The following is a 17,199-nucleotide window of genomic DNA, read 5'->3' on the forward strand; positions in this document are numbered from 1 at the left end:
GTAACTGTGGGAGTTGGTGGGTTTGTAGAAAAGGTCTGTAGAGAGTTTGTCTACTGAGTCGGAGACAGAGAGATTGAGAAAGGAGACAGTGTTGCAAGAGACGAATCAAATGAATTTGAAGCAGCTCATCATATATGCATGAAGCCACACCACAGTAGCCATCCATGTAGCAGAGAAAGGGTTGTGGAGCCTTGCCTGTGTAGGCTTGTAGCATGGATTGTTCCACATACAGAAACTAACAAAAAGGCAGGAATAGCTGGAGCCCATGTGGGTATCATTGGCTTCCCCTTTGACTTAGAGAAATTGGGATAGTACATGGAGAAGTTATGGAGCATGAGAAAATGTTCTTCCAGCCGGAGGAAAGTGGTGGTGGAGAGGGACAGGTTGGTCTGTTCTTGCGGAAGAAACAAAGGGCTTTGAGGCCTTTGGTATGGGGATGTTGTGGCATGGAGACTGATGTCCATGGTGAAGATGAGGCAGTCAAGTTCAGGGACTTGGAAGATTTGAAGTGATGCAGAGCATGTGAAGTATTCCAGATATAGTTAGGGAGGGACTGGGCCTGGGGGCCAAAAGAGAGTTAAGCAAGGCAGACCTTTCAATCTTATTCTTCTCTTTCCTTAATTAAGTGACCTAAACTGCATACATTTCTCCAAATTTGCCCTCACCAATATCTTATAAAACTTTACTATAACATTCCAACTCCAAAATACTTTTATTTATGAAGGCCAACATGCCAAAAGCCCTCTTCACAACCCTATCTACCTGTGACTTTTCAGGTAATTATGTATCTGTTTTCCCAGATTCCTTTTTTCTACTGCACTCCTCAGTGCCCTACTATGTATTGTGTATGTCCTTTCTTGTTTGTCCTTCCAAACTGCAACACCTCATACTTGTCTGCCATGTTTCAGCCCATTTTCCCACATGGTCCAGATCCCTTTACAAGCTTTGAAATCCTTCTTCGCTATCTACAACACCTCCAATCTTAGTCATCTGCAAATATGCTGACACAATTTACTAATTATCTAGATCATTGATATAGATGACAAACAACGATGGTGCCAGCGCCCATCCCTGAGGAACGCCACTAATCACAGGCCTCCAGACTGAAAGGCAATCATCCACCACCACTCTCTGGCACCATGAATTCTGAGTGACTGAACCTTACGGACTAAACTCCCACATGGAACCCTGTCAAAGACCTTGTCAAGGCCTCATCAAAGACCATGTAGGCAACATCCACAGCCTTTCCCTCATCAACGTTCCTGATAACCTTCTCGAAAAACTCAGATGGGTTAAACACTACCTACTATACATAAAGCCATGTGGACTATCCCTAATCTGTCCCTGACTATCCAAATATTCATATATCCGATCTCTTAGCACACCTTCCAAAAATGTACCCACTACTGACGTCAGGCTCACCAACCTATAATTTCCTGTATGGTTTATTTTTGGAGCTATTTTTAAAACAACGGACAAAACAAGTTACCCTCCAATTCTCCCACACATCACCCGTAGCTAAGGATATTTTAAATACATCTGCCAGGGCCCCTGCAATTTTTCCATTCACCTCTCTTAAGGTCCTAGGAAATACCTTGTCAGGTCTAGGGGATTTATCCGCTCTTATTTGCTTTATGGCAGCAAACACCTCCTTCCCTTTAATCTATATAGATTCACTGCTTGTTTTCCTCTCTTCCCTAAACTCTGTGCCAATTTCTTGAGGCAAAAAAAACATTTATGATCTCCCCAGCTCCATACATAGCTGACGACTCTAATCTTCAAGGAGACCAATTTTGTCCTATCCTTTTGCTCTTAATATACCTGTAGAAACCTTTAGAAATTTCCTTCACCTATTCTGCCCTCGCAACCTCATGTCTTCTTTTCATGATCCTGATTTTCTTCTCAAGTGTTTTCTTGCATTTATTAGACTCCTCAATTACATCTTTTGCTCCTTGTGGCCTAGACCTGCTCTACACCTCTTCTTAAAAAGATCCCCAATATCTCTCAAAAATCAAGGTAATTTATACTGGTTAACTTTCTTTTAATCCTGACTGGAAAATACAACCTCTGTCTTCTCACACTTCACGAGCACGTGCTTACCAGAAAACAACCAATCCCAATCCACACTTTACATTCCTTCTCATTTCTGAAAAAGTGGCCTTTCTCCAATTTAGAATCTCAACCCGAGGACCAAACCTATCCTTCTCCATACCTATCTAGAAAGTAATGGCATTATGAATACTGCTCCCAAAGTGTTTCTATACACATACACTGCCCTTCATAATGTTTGGGACAAAGACATTTTTTTTTTCCTTTATTTGCTCCTAAGCTCCAGTTTTAAATTTGTCATCAAATAATTTACGCGATTAAAGTGGTCATTCCAGATTTTATTCAAGATTATTTGTATACATTTTGGTTTGACCACGTAGAAATTAAATCCCTTTTTATGCATCATCCATCATCTCATTTCAGGGAACCATAATACTTCAGACAGTGCAGTATTAAAGTACTCATGTTTAGTACTTTGTTGCATATCCCTTGCATGCAATAGTCTGTGATGCATTGACATCAGAAGGTACTAAGTATCTTCTCTGGTGATGCTCTGCCAGGCTTCTACTGCAGCTCTTCCTTGTTTTGAGGGCTTGTCCCCCTTAAGTTTTCTCTTCAACATATGGAAGGCATGTTCAATTGGTTTAAGATTGGGTGACTGGCTTGGCCATTCAAGAATTTTCCAGTTTTTAGCTTCGAAAAACTACTTTGTTGCTTTAAAAATCATATTTGGGATCACTGTCTTCCTGCAGAAGGAAGTGCTGTTCAAGGAGTTTGGAGGCATTTGCTTGAACTTGAGCAGATAAGATGTTTCTATAAAGCTCATAATTAATTTTGCTACTGCCATCAGCAGTTACATCATCAATGAAGATGTGTGCCAGTACCTATGCCAGCCATATATATCTAGGCCATAACACACCCACCTCCACGTTTCACAAATGAGGTGGTATCCTTTGGATCTTGTGTAGCTCCTTTGGCACCTAACTTTCTCACTTTGCTCTTGCCATCACTCTTATACAGGTTAATCTTGGTCTCATCTATCCACAAGACCCTTTTCCAGAATTCTGCAGGCTCTTTTAAATACTACTTGGCAAATGGTAATCTGGCCATCATTTTTATAGGCCCTTTCAGGTGGACTCTGAGCCTTGAGGGAGGTGGCAGGAGAAGATCTTAACTTGCAGACTCACTTTCAGGTGGCAGCCCTAAAAGGCTGCTGCATCATTGCCTGGTCCACCTGAAAGGCCCTATTCGTATACAGAGGTGCCTCGTAGCGCCTACAGATCTGATGGAGACGGGGCGACTGATGCCGCAGCGCTACCTGTCATAAATATGTGGCATTGCAATGGCGGTCTTCCCTACCCATAATCCCCCACGCAGGTGGAATTGCTCTGTTTCCCACAACTGTTCCAGCTGCGTGGGGGATTATGGGTAGGGAAGACCGCCACTGCTATGCCGCAGTTTGAGCCGCAGAGAGTGGCCCCGGAGCAGAAGCAGCCAGCCGGGCTGTGACAGCCCACACCAGCTGCCTCCTGACATCACCCGCCAGCCTCCCCCCCACCCAGTCCCAACGTCCCCCGCCAGCCGCCCGGCCCTGACATTCCCTGCCAGCCGCCCCTGCCCCAGCATCCCCCACCACCCAACCCACAACAGCCCCTGCTGACTTCCCCTCCCCAGTGGGGCGGGGTCTGTCAGGGAGCGGGAGGGGGCTGAGGCTGTAAGGGAGCGGGGCGGTGGGGAGGCTGTAAGGCAGCGGGGCGGTGGGGAGGCTGTAAGGCAGCGGGGCGGTGGGGAGGCTGTAAGGCAGCGGGGCGGTGGGGAGGCTGTAAGGCAGCGGGGCGGTGGGGAGGCTGTAAGGCAGCGGGGCGGTGGGGAGGCTGTAAGGCAGCGGGGCGGTGGGGAGGCTGTAAGGCAGCGGGGCGGTGGGGAGGCTGTAAGGCAGCGGGGCGGTGGGGAGGCTGTAAGGCAGCGGGGCGGTGGGGAGGCTGTAAGGCAGCGGGGCGGTGGGGAGGCTGTAAGGCAGCGGGGCGGTGGGGAGGCTGTAAGGCAGCGGGGCGGTGGGGAGGCTGTAAGGCAGCGGGGCGGTGGGGAGGCTGTAAGGCAGCGGGGCGGGGGGGGGTAGTCCCACCAGTACGTCCCACCTTCCCTGAAAGGGAGTCCAATGATCCAGAAACCTGAAGCCCTCCCTCCTGCACCATCTCTTTAGCCAAGTGTTAAGCTTCATTATCCTCCCAATTCTAACCTCACCAGCACGTGGCTCAGATAGCAATCCTGAAATTACAACTCTGGATGTCTTGTCCTTCAACTTGGCACCTAACTTTCTGAACTTTGCAGTACCTCGTCACCCTTCCTTACCCACATCATTATTTTCTACATGGAAACATCTGGCTGCTCATTCTCCCTCTTGGCAAGAACTTGATCTGAGATATCCTGAATCTTAGAGGCAACATACCATCCAGTATTCTCAATTTCTTCCATAGAACCTCTAGTCTTTCTCCTATCAAATCTCCTGTCACTACAGCTTGTCTCTTTTCCCTTTCTTTTCTAGCAAGAAGGCAGATTCTATGTCAGAGACTTGACTGCTGTGGTTTGTCCTCAACAGTATCCAAAATGATATATGTGTTGAAGGGAATAGCCATAAGGGTGGGCTGCACTGACTGCCTTTCCATCCTCTGACTGTTACCTAGCAACCATCCTACTGCCTCTGAGGTCTGATTGTGTCTCTGCAACCCCCATCTCTCAGCCTTCTAAATGATCTGAATTTCATCCAACTCCAATTCCCTAACACTCTTTGTAAGGAGCTGAAGCTGGATGCACTTTTCACAGATAAAGCCGTCAGGGATACTGTTGGCTTCCCTGACTATCCATATTCTGCAAGAGGAGCATGTCCCTGCCCTTATTGCCATGCCCACTAAGAAATAGAGATTTTTTTTTTAAAAAAAGAAAAACCTGCCCTTACCTGTGCCTTCTTGTTGAATCCTTTTGTTCCTCAGCAGCTTTGTCCTTATCTCAACTCTTGCACCATCACCTCTGTTCACCGAAGTCTCTCAGGCCAAAGCCTCAAAGTCCCATTTTTATACTGGCCACTCCCACAGTGGTCGCTCCACTTAAGTTTCCTCCCCTTTATTAATTTCAGTTAATTAGCCAATACAGAAATTTAAACAAACACCCACATTTTCTGGTGCTTTTAAAATCCACCTCCTCTCATTCCAACACCCGCTGCGGCAGCTCCTAATGAGAAAATAATAAGCACCCACCTCTCCTGGTGTGATGTTGGGATTGGTAAGGAGAAAATGTAGGATAGAGCATTCAGAGAGGGTGAAATGAGAGTAAGTGAGAGAAATGGTTAAGTCGAGACAGTTGATGTCTTGGTGAAGTTGGAAATATAAAGATCAAGGGCTTACAGAATGCTGGAATGATGTGCCCAAGAAGAGGAAGAGAGAAAGGGTCTTTGTGGTCTTCTCTACATCGGAGAGACTGGGAGATCACTTCACTGAGCACTTTCACTGTCCGCACCAGTGGCAGAGACCTCCCAATGGCCCACCATTTCAATTCTGCGTCCCACTCCCATACTCTCGACTGTCCCTGGCCTCATGCACTATCCCACCAAGACCATCCGTAAATTGGAGGAACTGGACTTTATTTTCCATCTGGGCACTCTCCATCTGGATGGCATTAACATTGACTTTTCCAGTTTCTGCTAACCTACTCTCCATTCTCCCTCCCCTTTCCCCTTGTCTTCATTCCTCCTGATCTCCCCATTCCCTTTTTATACACAGAACCAACCCTCCTCTCCCGCTTGCTGCTGTGCCCTCCTTTCTTTATCCTCCTGCCTGCTCCTCCCCCTTCCCCCACCATTTTGTTCAGATGCCTGCTGACATTTTCCATACTTTGATGGAGGGCTCAATATGAAACATTGGTAATGTATCTTTGGTATATAAAGTACAGAGTTTGACCTGCTGAGTTTCTTCATTTTTGCCCCCATTTCAGAAACTACATTGAGGCTTTGGAAAGGGTACAGAAGAGATTTACCAGACATTGTCTGAATTAGGAGGGTATGAGCAATTAGGAGAGGTCGGACAAACTTGGATTGTTTTCTCTGGAGTTTGGGAGGCTAAGCGGAGACCCAATAAAGTTATGAGAGTTATTGATAAGGTAGACATCAGAATCCTTCTCCCAGGGTAAAATGTGAGAGGACAAACATTTAAGGTGATGGGGGGGGGGGGGGGGGGGATGAGGGTGGTAGGAGGTTTAAGGGAGAGGGATTTCTTTTTTAAAAAAGTTAGTGGCAGTTGCCAGGAATGGGCTGCCAGTAGTAGTGGTGGAGGCAGATACAATAGTAGCATTCAAGAGGCTTCCGTATAGACACGTGAACATCCAGGGGATGGTGAAATATGGATCACATGCAAGCAGCACAGTTTTATTTAATTTGGATGTCATGTTGAACATTGGCACATGGTCCAATTCCTTCTTTGTTCCAAGCCTAGATTACAACATGAAAATGATGATTCCACCTTGGAATACATCCTTGCTGATCTGCCAAATAATTGAACTCATTTAACAGTCAAATATGGCAACAATACATCCAAAATTCTGACACATTGTATTACAAACAGATGAAAGGCTGATTTGGAAATATAATTCTGTTTTTTTATATCTTTAAGGAAATAAAACACACAATTTTAAATATTAACCTCAAAGCAGTACTTTGAAAGCCAATGTTTTTATGGAGTTGTCATAATAAATGAAAACCTCGCATGGTTAGCATGGCAATTAGCACAATACGATTACAGCATCAGCGATCCAGGATCGTATCCGAAGCTGTGTGCAAGGAGTTTGTACATTCTCCCTGTGTCTGCCAGGGTTTCCTCCAGGTGCTCTAGTTTCCTCCCACCCTTCAAAACATACAGGGGGGGGGGGGGGGGGGTTGTAGGTTGATTGGGGTATTTGGAAGACACAGGCTCATGGGCCAGAAGAGCCTGTTACCATGCTGTATGTCCAAATTAAATTTAAAAATTAAATTAAAAATTAAAATATAAAATCACCAATGACAATAAGGTCTCCAAATAAGTACTATACTGGATACTGGATAAGCTCGAGAGGAAATTAAAGCTGAGGCTAATTTTATCCTCTGCCAATGTCCAGAAACTCACATTTATCAGTAGCAATATTGCCAAAGCTAACAAGAGGATTTCTTTGACATTTTCCTCTAAGTTAGGGAGATGGATCTTGTTATGAGCCCAGAGGACCCCAAAACCCAGCAGCAACAGAAATTCACCAAGACAAGTGATGAATTACTTAGACAAAAGTTGCTTTTAATCATCTTTAAACATGAAAACAGAATCACACTTTAACTTATTACTTAACCTAACATAACCCCCTTCTAATTCTAAACACATGTGTATGTAATGTGTATTCAAGTTCAGAAAAGTTATTTGATTTACAGTCCAATCTCATTTTTCACTCCTCCAAGTTCACTGGTCGCAGGCAATTCTTATACTGGGCACAGAATTTAATATTTATGAATTTCACCAGGCTTTTGTGCTTGAAAGATAAATGATTTCCGCTCAGGAAGGTTCTTGTCGGCTTTCAGAGAGAGATTTGTTCTTCACTGGACACAAACTGATTCCTTCTAATCAGCCACATCAGTGTCCTGCTGAAGAAACTTGCCACATCAGGGTTTTCCCAGATGATAACGTCTTTCTTTCAGGTCACCACAGAGTTCCTTTTTGTTTCACTTATTTCATTAGGCAGCCAGTCCTCTCCTCTCGTATGGACCACAAGGGCTTTGACCAGGCTAAACTTAGCACTCACAACCCATCTTCAAAATGGGGTTTTTCCACAAGCTTTCCAGCTTGTCCTGATCCAGTCCCAGCTGCTGCGGCTGACTGTAGCACTGCAGAACTGATCTCTCTGAGAAAAAGCCTGTTTGACTCTCTCTGCTTGCAAAACCACATGACCCTCTTAGAACAGCAATCAGACAGCTTGCGGCTCTGAACCTAGTCCTCCAAATTCTTAATCTATCAGTGAAGTCCCTATGGGTACTCCCCAAAGCATTTGCAAAGGCTTGAGCAGACCACCAGTATTTTAAATGAGATCTGTTTTGAAGTGTTTGTATGTGACCTACACTAAAAGATCATGCCACAATTTTTCTGCCAAAAGCATATTTATATACAATATAAAACAAACAATATCTGTCACAATAGGAATGTAATGGGACTGCTGTCATTTCAATTAAAATTGATCAGAGATCAGAGTTTCAGAAAATAGCACTCTCTATTTATAGTAATGTATTAATTAAAATGCTACAATACTTTTAATAAAATATTCAGTTTTTGTTTGGATTATGGTTTAATTATACAAAAAGATGCACATCTATCACAGTAATATGACCTGGCAAAGATCAAAGTGGTAATTCAAATTGTTAAACTTTAAAAATGAAAGCAAAGATGGGCAGCAGTAGTGAAAAAAAATTGTAGGAACACCTGATGACCAATCCTACTCATCTATTGACCAACTCTCAAGGTTAAGGAACTTTTATGATGTGATAGACAACTTTTTTTTCCATCCAAGTGGAAGATATGCCTTTGTCTTCAAGCCAAATAAAAAACCTCAGACTGTTACTCAAGCTCGATGGACCAAGTTCAGCATTTAGCTGTCTGCCAAGGCGGTTGGACTCTTGTGAAATCCCTAATCATTAGAGATTTCAAACAGAGCTGAACATAAAAGTAATAAAATGGATGTTTAAAATAGAAGAGAAGGTCACACCATAAACTACCTTGAAGATGGAAAAGATGTCCAATTGCACAGCACCTTTCACACATTCAAGACTTGGTAAAATCCCCCATAGCCATCTGAAGTCCTAAACTCCAGACTGCTTGGTGATTGGGTCAGTCCAGAATTTTGGGATTCTCAAGTAGTACTTTTAAAATTCAAATTTAAGGAGGAATAAAGAGATGAACAGGTAAATTTTGATAGTTTATTCATTAACAAATATAGCATACTTCCTTTGTCAAAACGAACAGTTTTAAAGAAAAATAAAGTCAACACGTGACAAAAATGTAAACAAAAACTTTTCGCTACAAAATAACATGTTTGAAATTATGTTTAAAAATGAACATTGTAAAAGAAAAATGCAGTATACAAATTAATATCCTTGTAATAAGATTACCTGTATTAAGCATAATACTTATTGCTGGGCATCTGTGGCACTTTCCACATGCACGCACACAAAAGACCACTAAATTTAAAGTGTTTTTGAAAAGTCCGGATTCTCAGGTGGTCCAAATTTCTGGCAACTGGATTTTTAGACTACTACTGCATTTGAATTCCACTGATAGTAATCCCATGAAAATGCAGGAGCCAATTTAGACACAGCAACATTTCAGAAATAACCTCAAGTTAAATGATAAGATGACTCGCTTTATTGGTAATATTTAAGAGCTATATTTTGCGCTGGGAGAACTCCCCTACTTATTAGAAATAGACATGATTCAATTTTTTTTTCAAATTTAGACATACAGCACAGTAACTAGCCCTTTTGGCCCATGGCCTAGGGCCGCACAAATACCCCAATTCGCCGACAACAACTGTACATTTTGGAGGAAACTGTAGTGGTTGGAGGAAACCCATGCAGACACAGGGAAAATGTACAAATTCCTTACAGACAGTGCCAGATTCAAACCTGGGTCACTGGCACTGTCACAGGGTTGTGCTAACCGCGCCACAGCACTCTCGATACTTCAATGGATTACCAGCCACCACTAAGTTCTCAAACTTCCGTGCTGAGAATTGAACTGACAGCCTTACAATTCAAAGGCAAAGTTGTCCAGAGGCAGAGCAGTAACAGGAAATCACCATTTCAAAAGCATCGGTTGATTTTGTTTAAATCAACCTCAGCATTTTACATTTTTGCAAACATTTGCTGAATTAACTGTTTTCGAATATTGTTATTTTTGATTTTCAAAAGATTCATACAAATCATATAAAGAAAATATTACATTTTCTTTCCACGTAATTTGATTTACAGAGTCCTTGTGTCCCTTTCCTTATACCCGCCCCTCCCTATCCCTTAAATTAGACAAATACAAAATTATAAAAACACAAACATACAAACACCACCTAAATACTGACAAAGATTCTCCTCGGATATAAAATAAAAACACATTCCTCATCTTACCACACCAGCAATTCTGATTCAATATTCCGATCACCAATCTTTGTGCCATTTGAATATTCACTCTGCGACTGTGTGAGTTTCCACTGAGTGCTATGCCTTTTTCCAATATTCCCAAAGTATGTTTGGGGGTAGATTAATTGGTTAATGTAGTTTGTAGATGGTTGGTGAAAAATCAGGTCAATTTTAGAGATGTGAGAAAAAGATAGATTATGGGGAAATGGGTGGCACAATAGAATTGAAGGGATTGCTCTGAAAGCTGACAAAGAGTCGACAGGCTGAAGATAAAGATAAGACTTCAATTCTATCAGGGCTTCCTTAATACCACACTTGATCAAATGTTGAATTGATACTTCATATCTGAAACTTGGTCCATGTTTGGACAAAGGAAGTAATTACAACTACAGCCATGATCCTCACAAACCCAAACTGGGCAGTGGTGAGGAAATTATAGACGAGTTAAATCCCACTTGATTGAAAGCAGAGAGTTGTGGAAGGAAATAATTCTGCCTGGGGGTCAGTGACTAGCAGAGTTCTGAAAGGATCTGTTCGGAGGGCCATGCTCTGTGATTTTCATGAGTGACCTAGACGAAGAAGCGGAAGGATGGGTCAGTAACTTTACGGATGATATGAAGATTGGAGGAATTGTGGATAGTACTGAAAGTTGCTGTAGGTTACAAAAGTATATAGGCAGGATGCAGAGTTGGGTGGAAAAATGGCAGATGGAGTTCAATTCAGATAAGTGTGAGGTGATGCATTTTAGAAGGACAAACCAGAAGGCTGAGTACAGGGTTAATGGTGTGACAGATATATTTCATATTGTATATAGATTTGTTTTTAAAGGAGCTAGATTGTGGAGGTTTAGAGTGTATGTCACTTTACACAAAACATCTTATTTAAAATGTAAGAGCTTAGCTGAAGCCAATCATGCACACCCCGAAGCCTTTGCAAAGACAATAAAACAATGAGTCTGCTTTGCTAAAGAATTTCAAAAGCAGTTGTAAATGGATTATTGTTTTGAAAGCAACAGATGAACCAGCTCAGAAGATTGGGTCCGATACCGCAATCTGTCTGGTTCCAGTTTGCTGCTCTAAGAAGGTCATGTGGCTTTGCAAGAGAGAGAGAGGGAGAGAGAGAGAGAGAAATGACTTCTGCAGTGGGTTTTGGAAGCTTGTTTAAACCCCATTGTGAAGACAGGTTGAATTTTGAGTTCAGCCCATTAAAAACCTTTGAGGTCCTTACAAGAGGAAATGACTGGCTAGAGTGTTTCACCTAAAATAAGGGAAATAAGAGGAACTCTGTGGTGACATGGAAGAAAAGGTTATCATTTGGAAAACCCTGATGAGGCAAGTTTCTTTGACAAGGCACTGAAGTAACTGGATGAAGCGCAAAAGAGATTTATTATGATAGCCTTAGCTGTAGCAAAAAAATGTATTATGTCAACTTGGAAATCAGAAGAGAGCCTGAGAGTACAGCAATGGTACATAGAAATGAATAAATGTATTCCATTGGAAAAAAATAACATATAATTTAAAACATAAAGTCACATTATTTGAACAAATTTGGGAACCGTACATGGAACACAACAGAGAGGGCCTACCGCGGACCTCCACCCCCTAAAATGATAGAATGAGAAGAAGACAAAATGACCTGATCCAGTGTGTAAAAGTAAATGACACAATTTTCTTGTTTATTTTCATTTTGTGATGACATTGTTTAATGGGTTTATTGTATTGTATATGTTGAACGTTTAGTGGGTAGTGCGGGGGGTGGGGGAAAATGCCACTGTGTATATTCAAGAGGGAAATGTTTGTGTGTATTTTGATTAATATGGTTCATAGTGTGAAAAATAAAAAAAATTTAAAAAACTTTCCTCCCACCATCGCAAAAAATCCTTTACAGTAATCTGAAGAGGGCCCGTCTATAATTCCCAATGTAACCACCTGGTTTTCTAAAAGCAGAAGGGTATCTGAAAGGATCACCATCATCCTCAGTTTCTCTGTTACGAGGTTTGCTAAAGAGCTTACCTAATACATTACTTAAACCAATAACAAGCTTAACCACAAAATGCTAAAATCTAAAGACAAAGCAGAGATATTATGCATTCAAACAGACACTCTTTGTAGAAACATTCCGATCATGCCCTGCTAATTTTCATTGCGCACAGGATAACAGAACTTCCAAAACGTCAACGTTGATGTAATATTTTGGCCTTACTCTACATTTTAGTTTGAGATAATTATTCTTTTTCTCATGAACTTCAAATAAAAATATTCTCGAGTTTTAAAATATTAGCCAAGAACTACTTTGTTACTCATGAACAGCTGTTCCAGCAGAGATCTTATACACAAGTGCATCCAAAAGGTGGAGTCAGTTTCCTGAGATATTTGTTCTTACCATCTCTCTCTCAAAAACTAATGGCATATATACTTCAAAAATGCCACAATTCTTAAGGTTATTTAGTATCTTATGGGTTGTGGTATATATGCTAACTGACACCTTGACCATCAGTTCTATGTTATATCAGATTTTCAATTCAGCTGACATGGCAGATTCTAAACATGGCAAGTCTAGTATAATATATGATTAAATTATATAGACATACTGTCATTTTATGCACAAAATTAAGTAATGATGCTATTCAAGTACAAATTTATGTGGCATCCTAACAAATTGAAGTGTAGATTATTTGTTTTGTATGTTAGAATTGAACAGTTCCAGAGGAGCCCAAATTCATTTAGCAAAATTTAAATGCCTATGTCAATCTCAGCACCTGAGATCTCAAAAGGTGGGAGCGTTATGGTCTTTTCTCTTTGTCAAAATTGGCTTTCTAGCATTGAAGTTTCTCACGGTTCTCTTAATCTTTCATAATTTTATCACTACGACAGTATGGTTAGAATATTGTTAAATTATTGAATGCAAATTTATTGAATCTACTAAAAATGTGGGACTAAATTCAAGCCTATAATCAGGTCAAGACCAAACTATTTGTCCTTTAATAATTTCTACATCTAACAAGTAAAAATGTGCATACATTCATTTTCCCCTCAACGTGGTCCACTCTTCATACTTTTAGAAGTAAACACAGAGACATGCAGCTTTCAGTTATTCTTGTAATGAGCACAAAAAAATTATACATGGCAGGGGCCATTGCTTCACCACCTTAAGTGAATCCTCAAAGCTTTAAGTGAGAAACTTCTTGTGGCTTCAAGAATCTTTGGCTATCTTATAAATTACACAGATTTCTCAACAAAATCCAACAGAAAGACGTGTGAACAGAAGCAAAAGCAAACCCAAGTTTTTAAAAAAATGTTTATTCAACAAACCTGGATCCTTCTCTTCTTGAACAGGTATCTTCCAAACAAGGGGGAGAAGCGACAGCAATAGTGTAAGCAATTCCTCTCTGCAGGTTAATTCCTACGAAAAACAAATTACATGATGTGACCGTAGTTTAAACTGTATTCAGAATGACCCTCCACTTACTTGCCCAAAAAGTTTTCCAGTGTCTGTCAAACAGCAATGCACCAAGCATATCATTCAATTTTACACCTGTCTGTGAATTCTAAAAATAACAAAGCAGTTCAATTCTTTCATGTTGAAAAAATTTCTCAGTGTAGTGGAAGGATTCATTGGGTGAAAATTAAAAGCATGCATTCTGATAAAAGATTAATGATGAAACAGAGTGAGGTGGCTATTTTCAGAGCTGTTCTGAGCTCTATTGCAACTGCAGTCTAATTATACAACGATGCTAAATATTTAAGATGCATCATGTCCCAGTCTAATCATAATTGCATTGAATAAATTTTTACCAAGTCAGTAATCAACCTTTCCAAATTTTGGCTATTTTAACAAGGCTATTCTCTGGAGATATTAATAAAGGGTTTTTAATTTTTAAGTTTAATTTTAAAAGTTTTGGACATAACATGGGGTTCAACTCAACTTAAGTTCACCAATTTTGTGGCATTTTTATAAATAACTCATCAATGACCAATTTTTAAATATTTCCATTTCAATGGATCTCAATTTACATTTCTAATCAGTTATTGAAAACTGAAAAGCCTCAAAAAAATAAGTCTGTTAAATACAGTTGATTGGCTAAAGGAACCACAGCAGCAGTTTTACAGAGAATACTTGTCACATAATCAGCTCATGAGAAAGGTAACAACAGGAATAATTCATGAGGACTGCCAATGTAGCTCCATCATTCATAAAAATCAAGGCTGATGTCTAACCTTAACCACTTTCCTGAATGTAGAAAGAAAAAAAACACCTCGGTTTCAAGGGTGATGGCCACTTCCAGACCATTTTCTGTACCTATATATTAATTTTGTTTGCAGCACTTGCTGTAACAACTCTGGATAAATTGAAACATTTCTCTCCTTCATTATAATTTATCTACAATTTTCACTAACTCATTTAATTAATCCTGAGCAGTAACCATTTACCTTTCAAGCACCAAAACCTGGTGAAATTCATAAATGTTAAATTCTGCACACAGAATAAGGATTGCCTGCAACCAGTGAACTTGGAGGAGTGAAAAGTGCGATTGGACTGTAAATCAAATAATTTTTCTGAACTTATCTTTGGCTTGGCTTCGCGGACGAAGATTTATGGAGGGGGTAAAAAGTCCACGTCAGCTGCAGGCTCGTTTGTGGCTGACAAGTCCGATGCGGGACAGGCAGACACGATTGCAGCGGTTGCAAGGGAAAATTGGTTGGTTGGGGTTGGGTGTTGGGTTTTTCCTCCTTTGCCTTTTGTGAGTGAGGTGGGCTCTGCGGTCTTCTTCAAAGGAGGTTGCAGCTCGCCAAACTGTGAGGCGCCAAGATGCACGGTTTGAGGCGTTATCAGCCCACTGGCGGTGGTCAATGTGGCAGGCACCAAGAGATTTCTTTAGGCAGTCCTTGTACCTTTTCTTTGGTGCACCTCTGTCACGGTGGCCAGTGGAGAGCTCGCCATATAACACGATCTTGGGAAGGCGATGGTCCTCCATTCTGGAGACGTGACCCATCCAGCGCAGCTGGATCTTCAGCAGCGTGGACTCGATGCTGTCGACCTCTGCCATCTCGAGTACTTCGACGTTAGGGGTGTAAGCGCTCCAATGGATGTTGAGGATGGAGCGGAGACAACGTTGGTGGAAGCGTTCTAGGAGCCGTAGGTGGTGCCGGTAGAGGACCCATGATTCGGAGCCGAACAGGAGTGTGGGTATGACAACGGCTCTGTATACGCTTATCTTTGTGAGGTTTTTCAGTTGGTTGTTTTTCCAGACTCTTTTGTGTAGTCTTCCAAAGGCGCTATTTGCCTTGGCGAGTCTGTTGTCTATCTCATTGTCGATCCTTGCATCTGATGAAATGGTGCAGCCGAGATAGGTAAACTGGTTGACCGTTTTGAGTTTTGTGTGCCCGATGGAGATGTGGGGGGGCTGGTAGTCATGGTGGGGAGCTGGCTGATGGAGGACCTCAGTTTTCTTCAGGCTGACTTCCAGGCCAAACATTTTGGCAGTTTCCGCAAAACAGGACGTCAAGCGCTGAAGAGCTGGCTCTGAATGGGCAACTAAAGCGGCATCATCTGCAAAGAGTAGTTCACGGACAAGTTTCTCTTGTGTCTTGGTGTGAGCTTGCAGGCGCCTCAGATTGAAGAGACTGCCATCCGTGCGGTACCGGATGTAAACAGCGTCTTCATTGTTGGGGTCTTTCATGGCTTGGTTCAGCATCATGCTGAAGAAGATTGAAAAGAGGGTTGGTGCGAGAACACAGCCTTGCTTCACGCCATTGTTAATGGAGAAGGGTTCAGAGAGCTCATTTCTGTATCTGACCCGACCTTGTCATACATGTGCGCTTAGAATTAGAAGGGAGTTAAGTTAATAGTGATAGGGGAGGAGTCTAGGCTAGGTGGTGAGTAGGAACTGGAATAACTAGTTAAGCGTGGGGGGGGGGGAATGGAAGGGGGGAAAAAAAGCAAGCTGATTAGTGGAATGCAGTGAATTCAATGCTCATGCCCTGGGGTTGGAGAGTGCCCAGACGAAAAATGAAGTGTTGTTCCTCCAATCTGCGGGTGGTCAGAGTGTGGTAGTGTGAAAGGCCATGGACAGACATGCCAGTCTCTCCAATGTAGAGAAGGCCACAGAAAGTGCATCCGATGCAGTGAATGAGTTCTTTGGACAAACAGGTAAAGTGTTGCTTCACCTGAAAGGTCTGTTTGGGACCTCGGACCGTGGTGAGGGAGGAGGTGTGGTTCAGGTATTGTACCTCCTATGACCACAGTTGAAGGTGCTGGAGGGGCAGTGGGTTGGGAAGGAAGAGTGCACAAGGCAATCACAGAGGGAGCAGTCCCTATGCAAGGCTGAGAGGGGAGGAGAAGGAAAAATGTGTTTGGTGGTGGGGTCTTGTAGTAAGTGCCGGAAATTCCGGTGGTAATGTGTTAGATGCGGAGGCTGGTGGGGTGGTTGGGAGACTGCCTGCTAGGGGCGGGGAGGTAGGGCAGATGAGCGGGCAATGGAGGAGATGGGGTGAGGGCCGAGTTAGTGGTGGGGAAGCCACATTTGTGAAAGAAGGCAGACATTTCACAGGCTCTGGACTCTTGGGAGCAGATGCGGCGGAAGCGGAGAAATTGAGAGAAGGGGGGTGGAGTCCTTGCAGGGGATAGGGTGTGAGGACATGTGGTCCAGGTAGTTGTGGAAGTTAGAGGGTTTGTACTAAATGTCAGTGAAGAGTCTGTCTTTTAATTGGAGGAGATTTCAATTTTTGTTTAGATCCTATATTGGATAATTTCACAAGACTGTGGAAAAAACTAAGGTATCAAAGGCATATATGAAGGATCTAAACCTAATAGATGCCTGGAGATGGTTACATCCCCATGCTAGAGACTACTTCTTTTACTCAAACCTCATGATTCTTTCACCAGAATTGACTATTTCCTAATGTCGGTACAGTTGGAATGCAGAATGATCGAATCAGAGGATTTAGCTAGATTATTATCAG

At 42.1% G+C, this 17,199-nt stretch overlaps 1 protein-coding gene across 6 annotated transcripts in view; it reads right to left on the minus strand.

Annotated features, from left to right (window-relative positions):
* The window catches only part of lyst (lysosomal trafficking regulator), a 344,523-nt gene that overhangs the window by 229,443 nt on the left and 97,881 nt on the right, over positions 1-17,199 (minus strand). For all 6 annotated transcript variants that reach the window (XM_069885166.1, XM_069885165.1, XM_069885164.1 and 3 more), the window contains exon 4: positions 13,549-13,639. In XM_069885166.1, coding sequence (XP_069741267.1) covers positions 13,549-13,639 — 91 coding nt within the window. The remainder of the gene's footprint in view (positions 1-13,548; positions 13,640-17,199) is intronic.

This window comes from Narcine bancroftii, chromosome 6 (assembly GCF_036971445.1).
Source record: "Narcine bancroftii isolate sNarBan1 chromosome 6, sNarBan1.hap1, whole genome shotgun sequence".
Lineage (NCBI taxonomy): Eukaryota > Metazoa > Chordata > Chondrichthyes > Torpediniformes > Narcinidae > Narcine > Narcine bancroftii.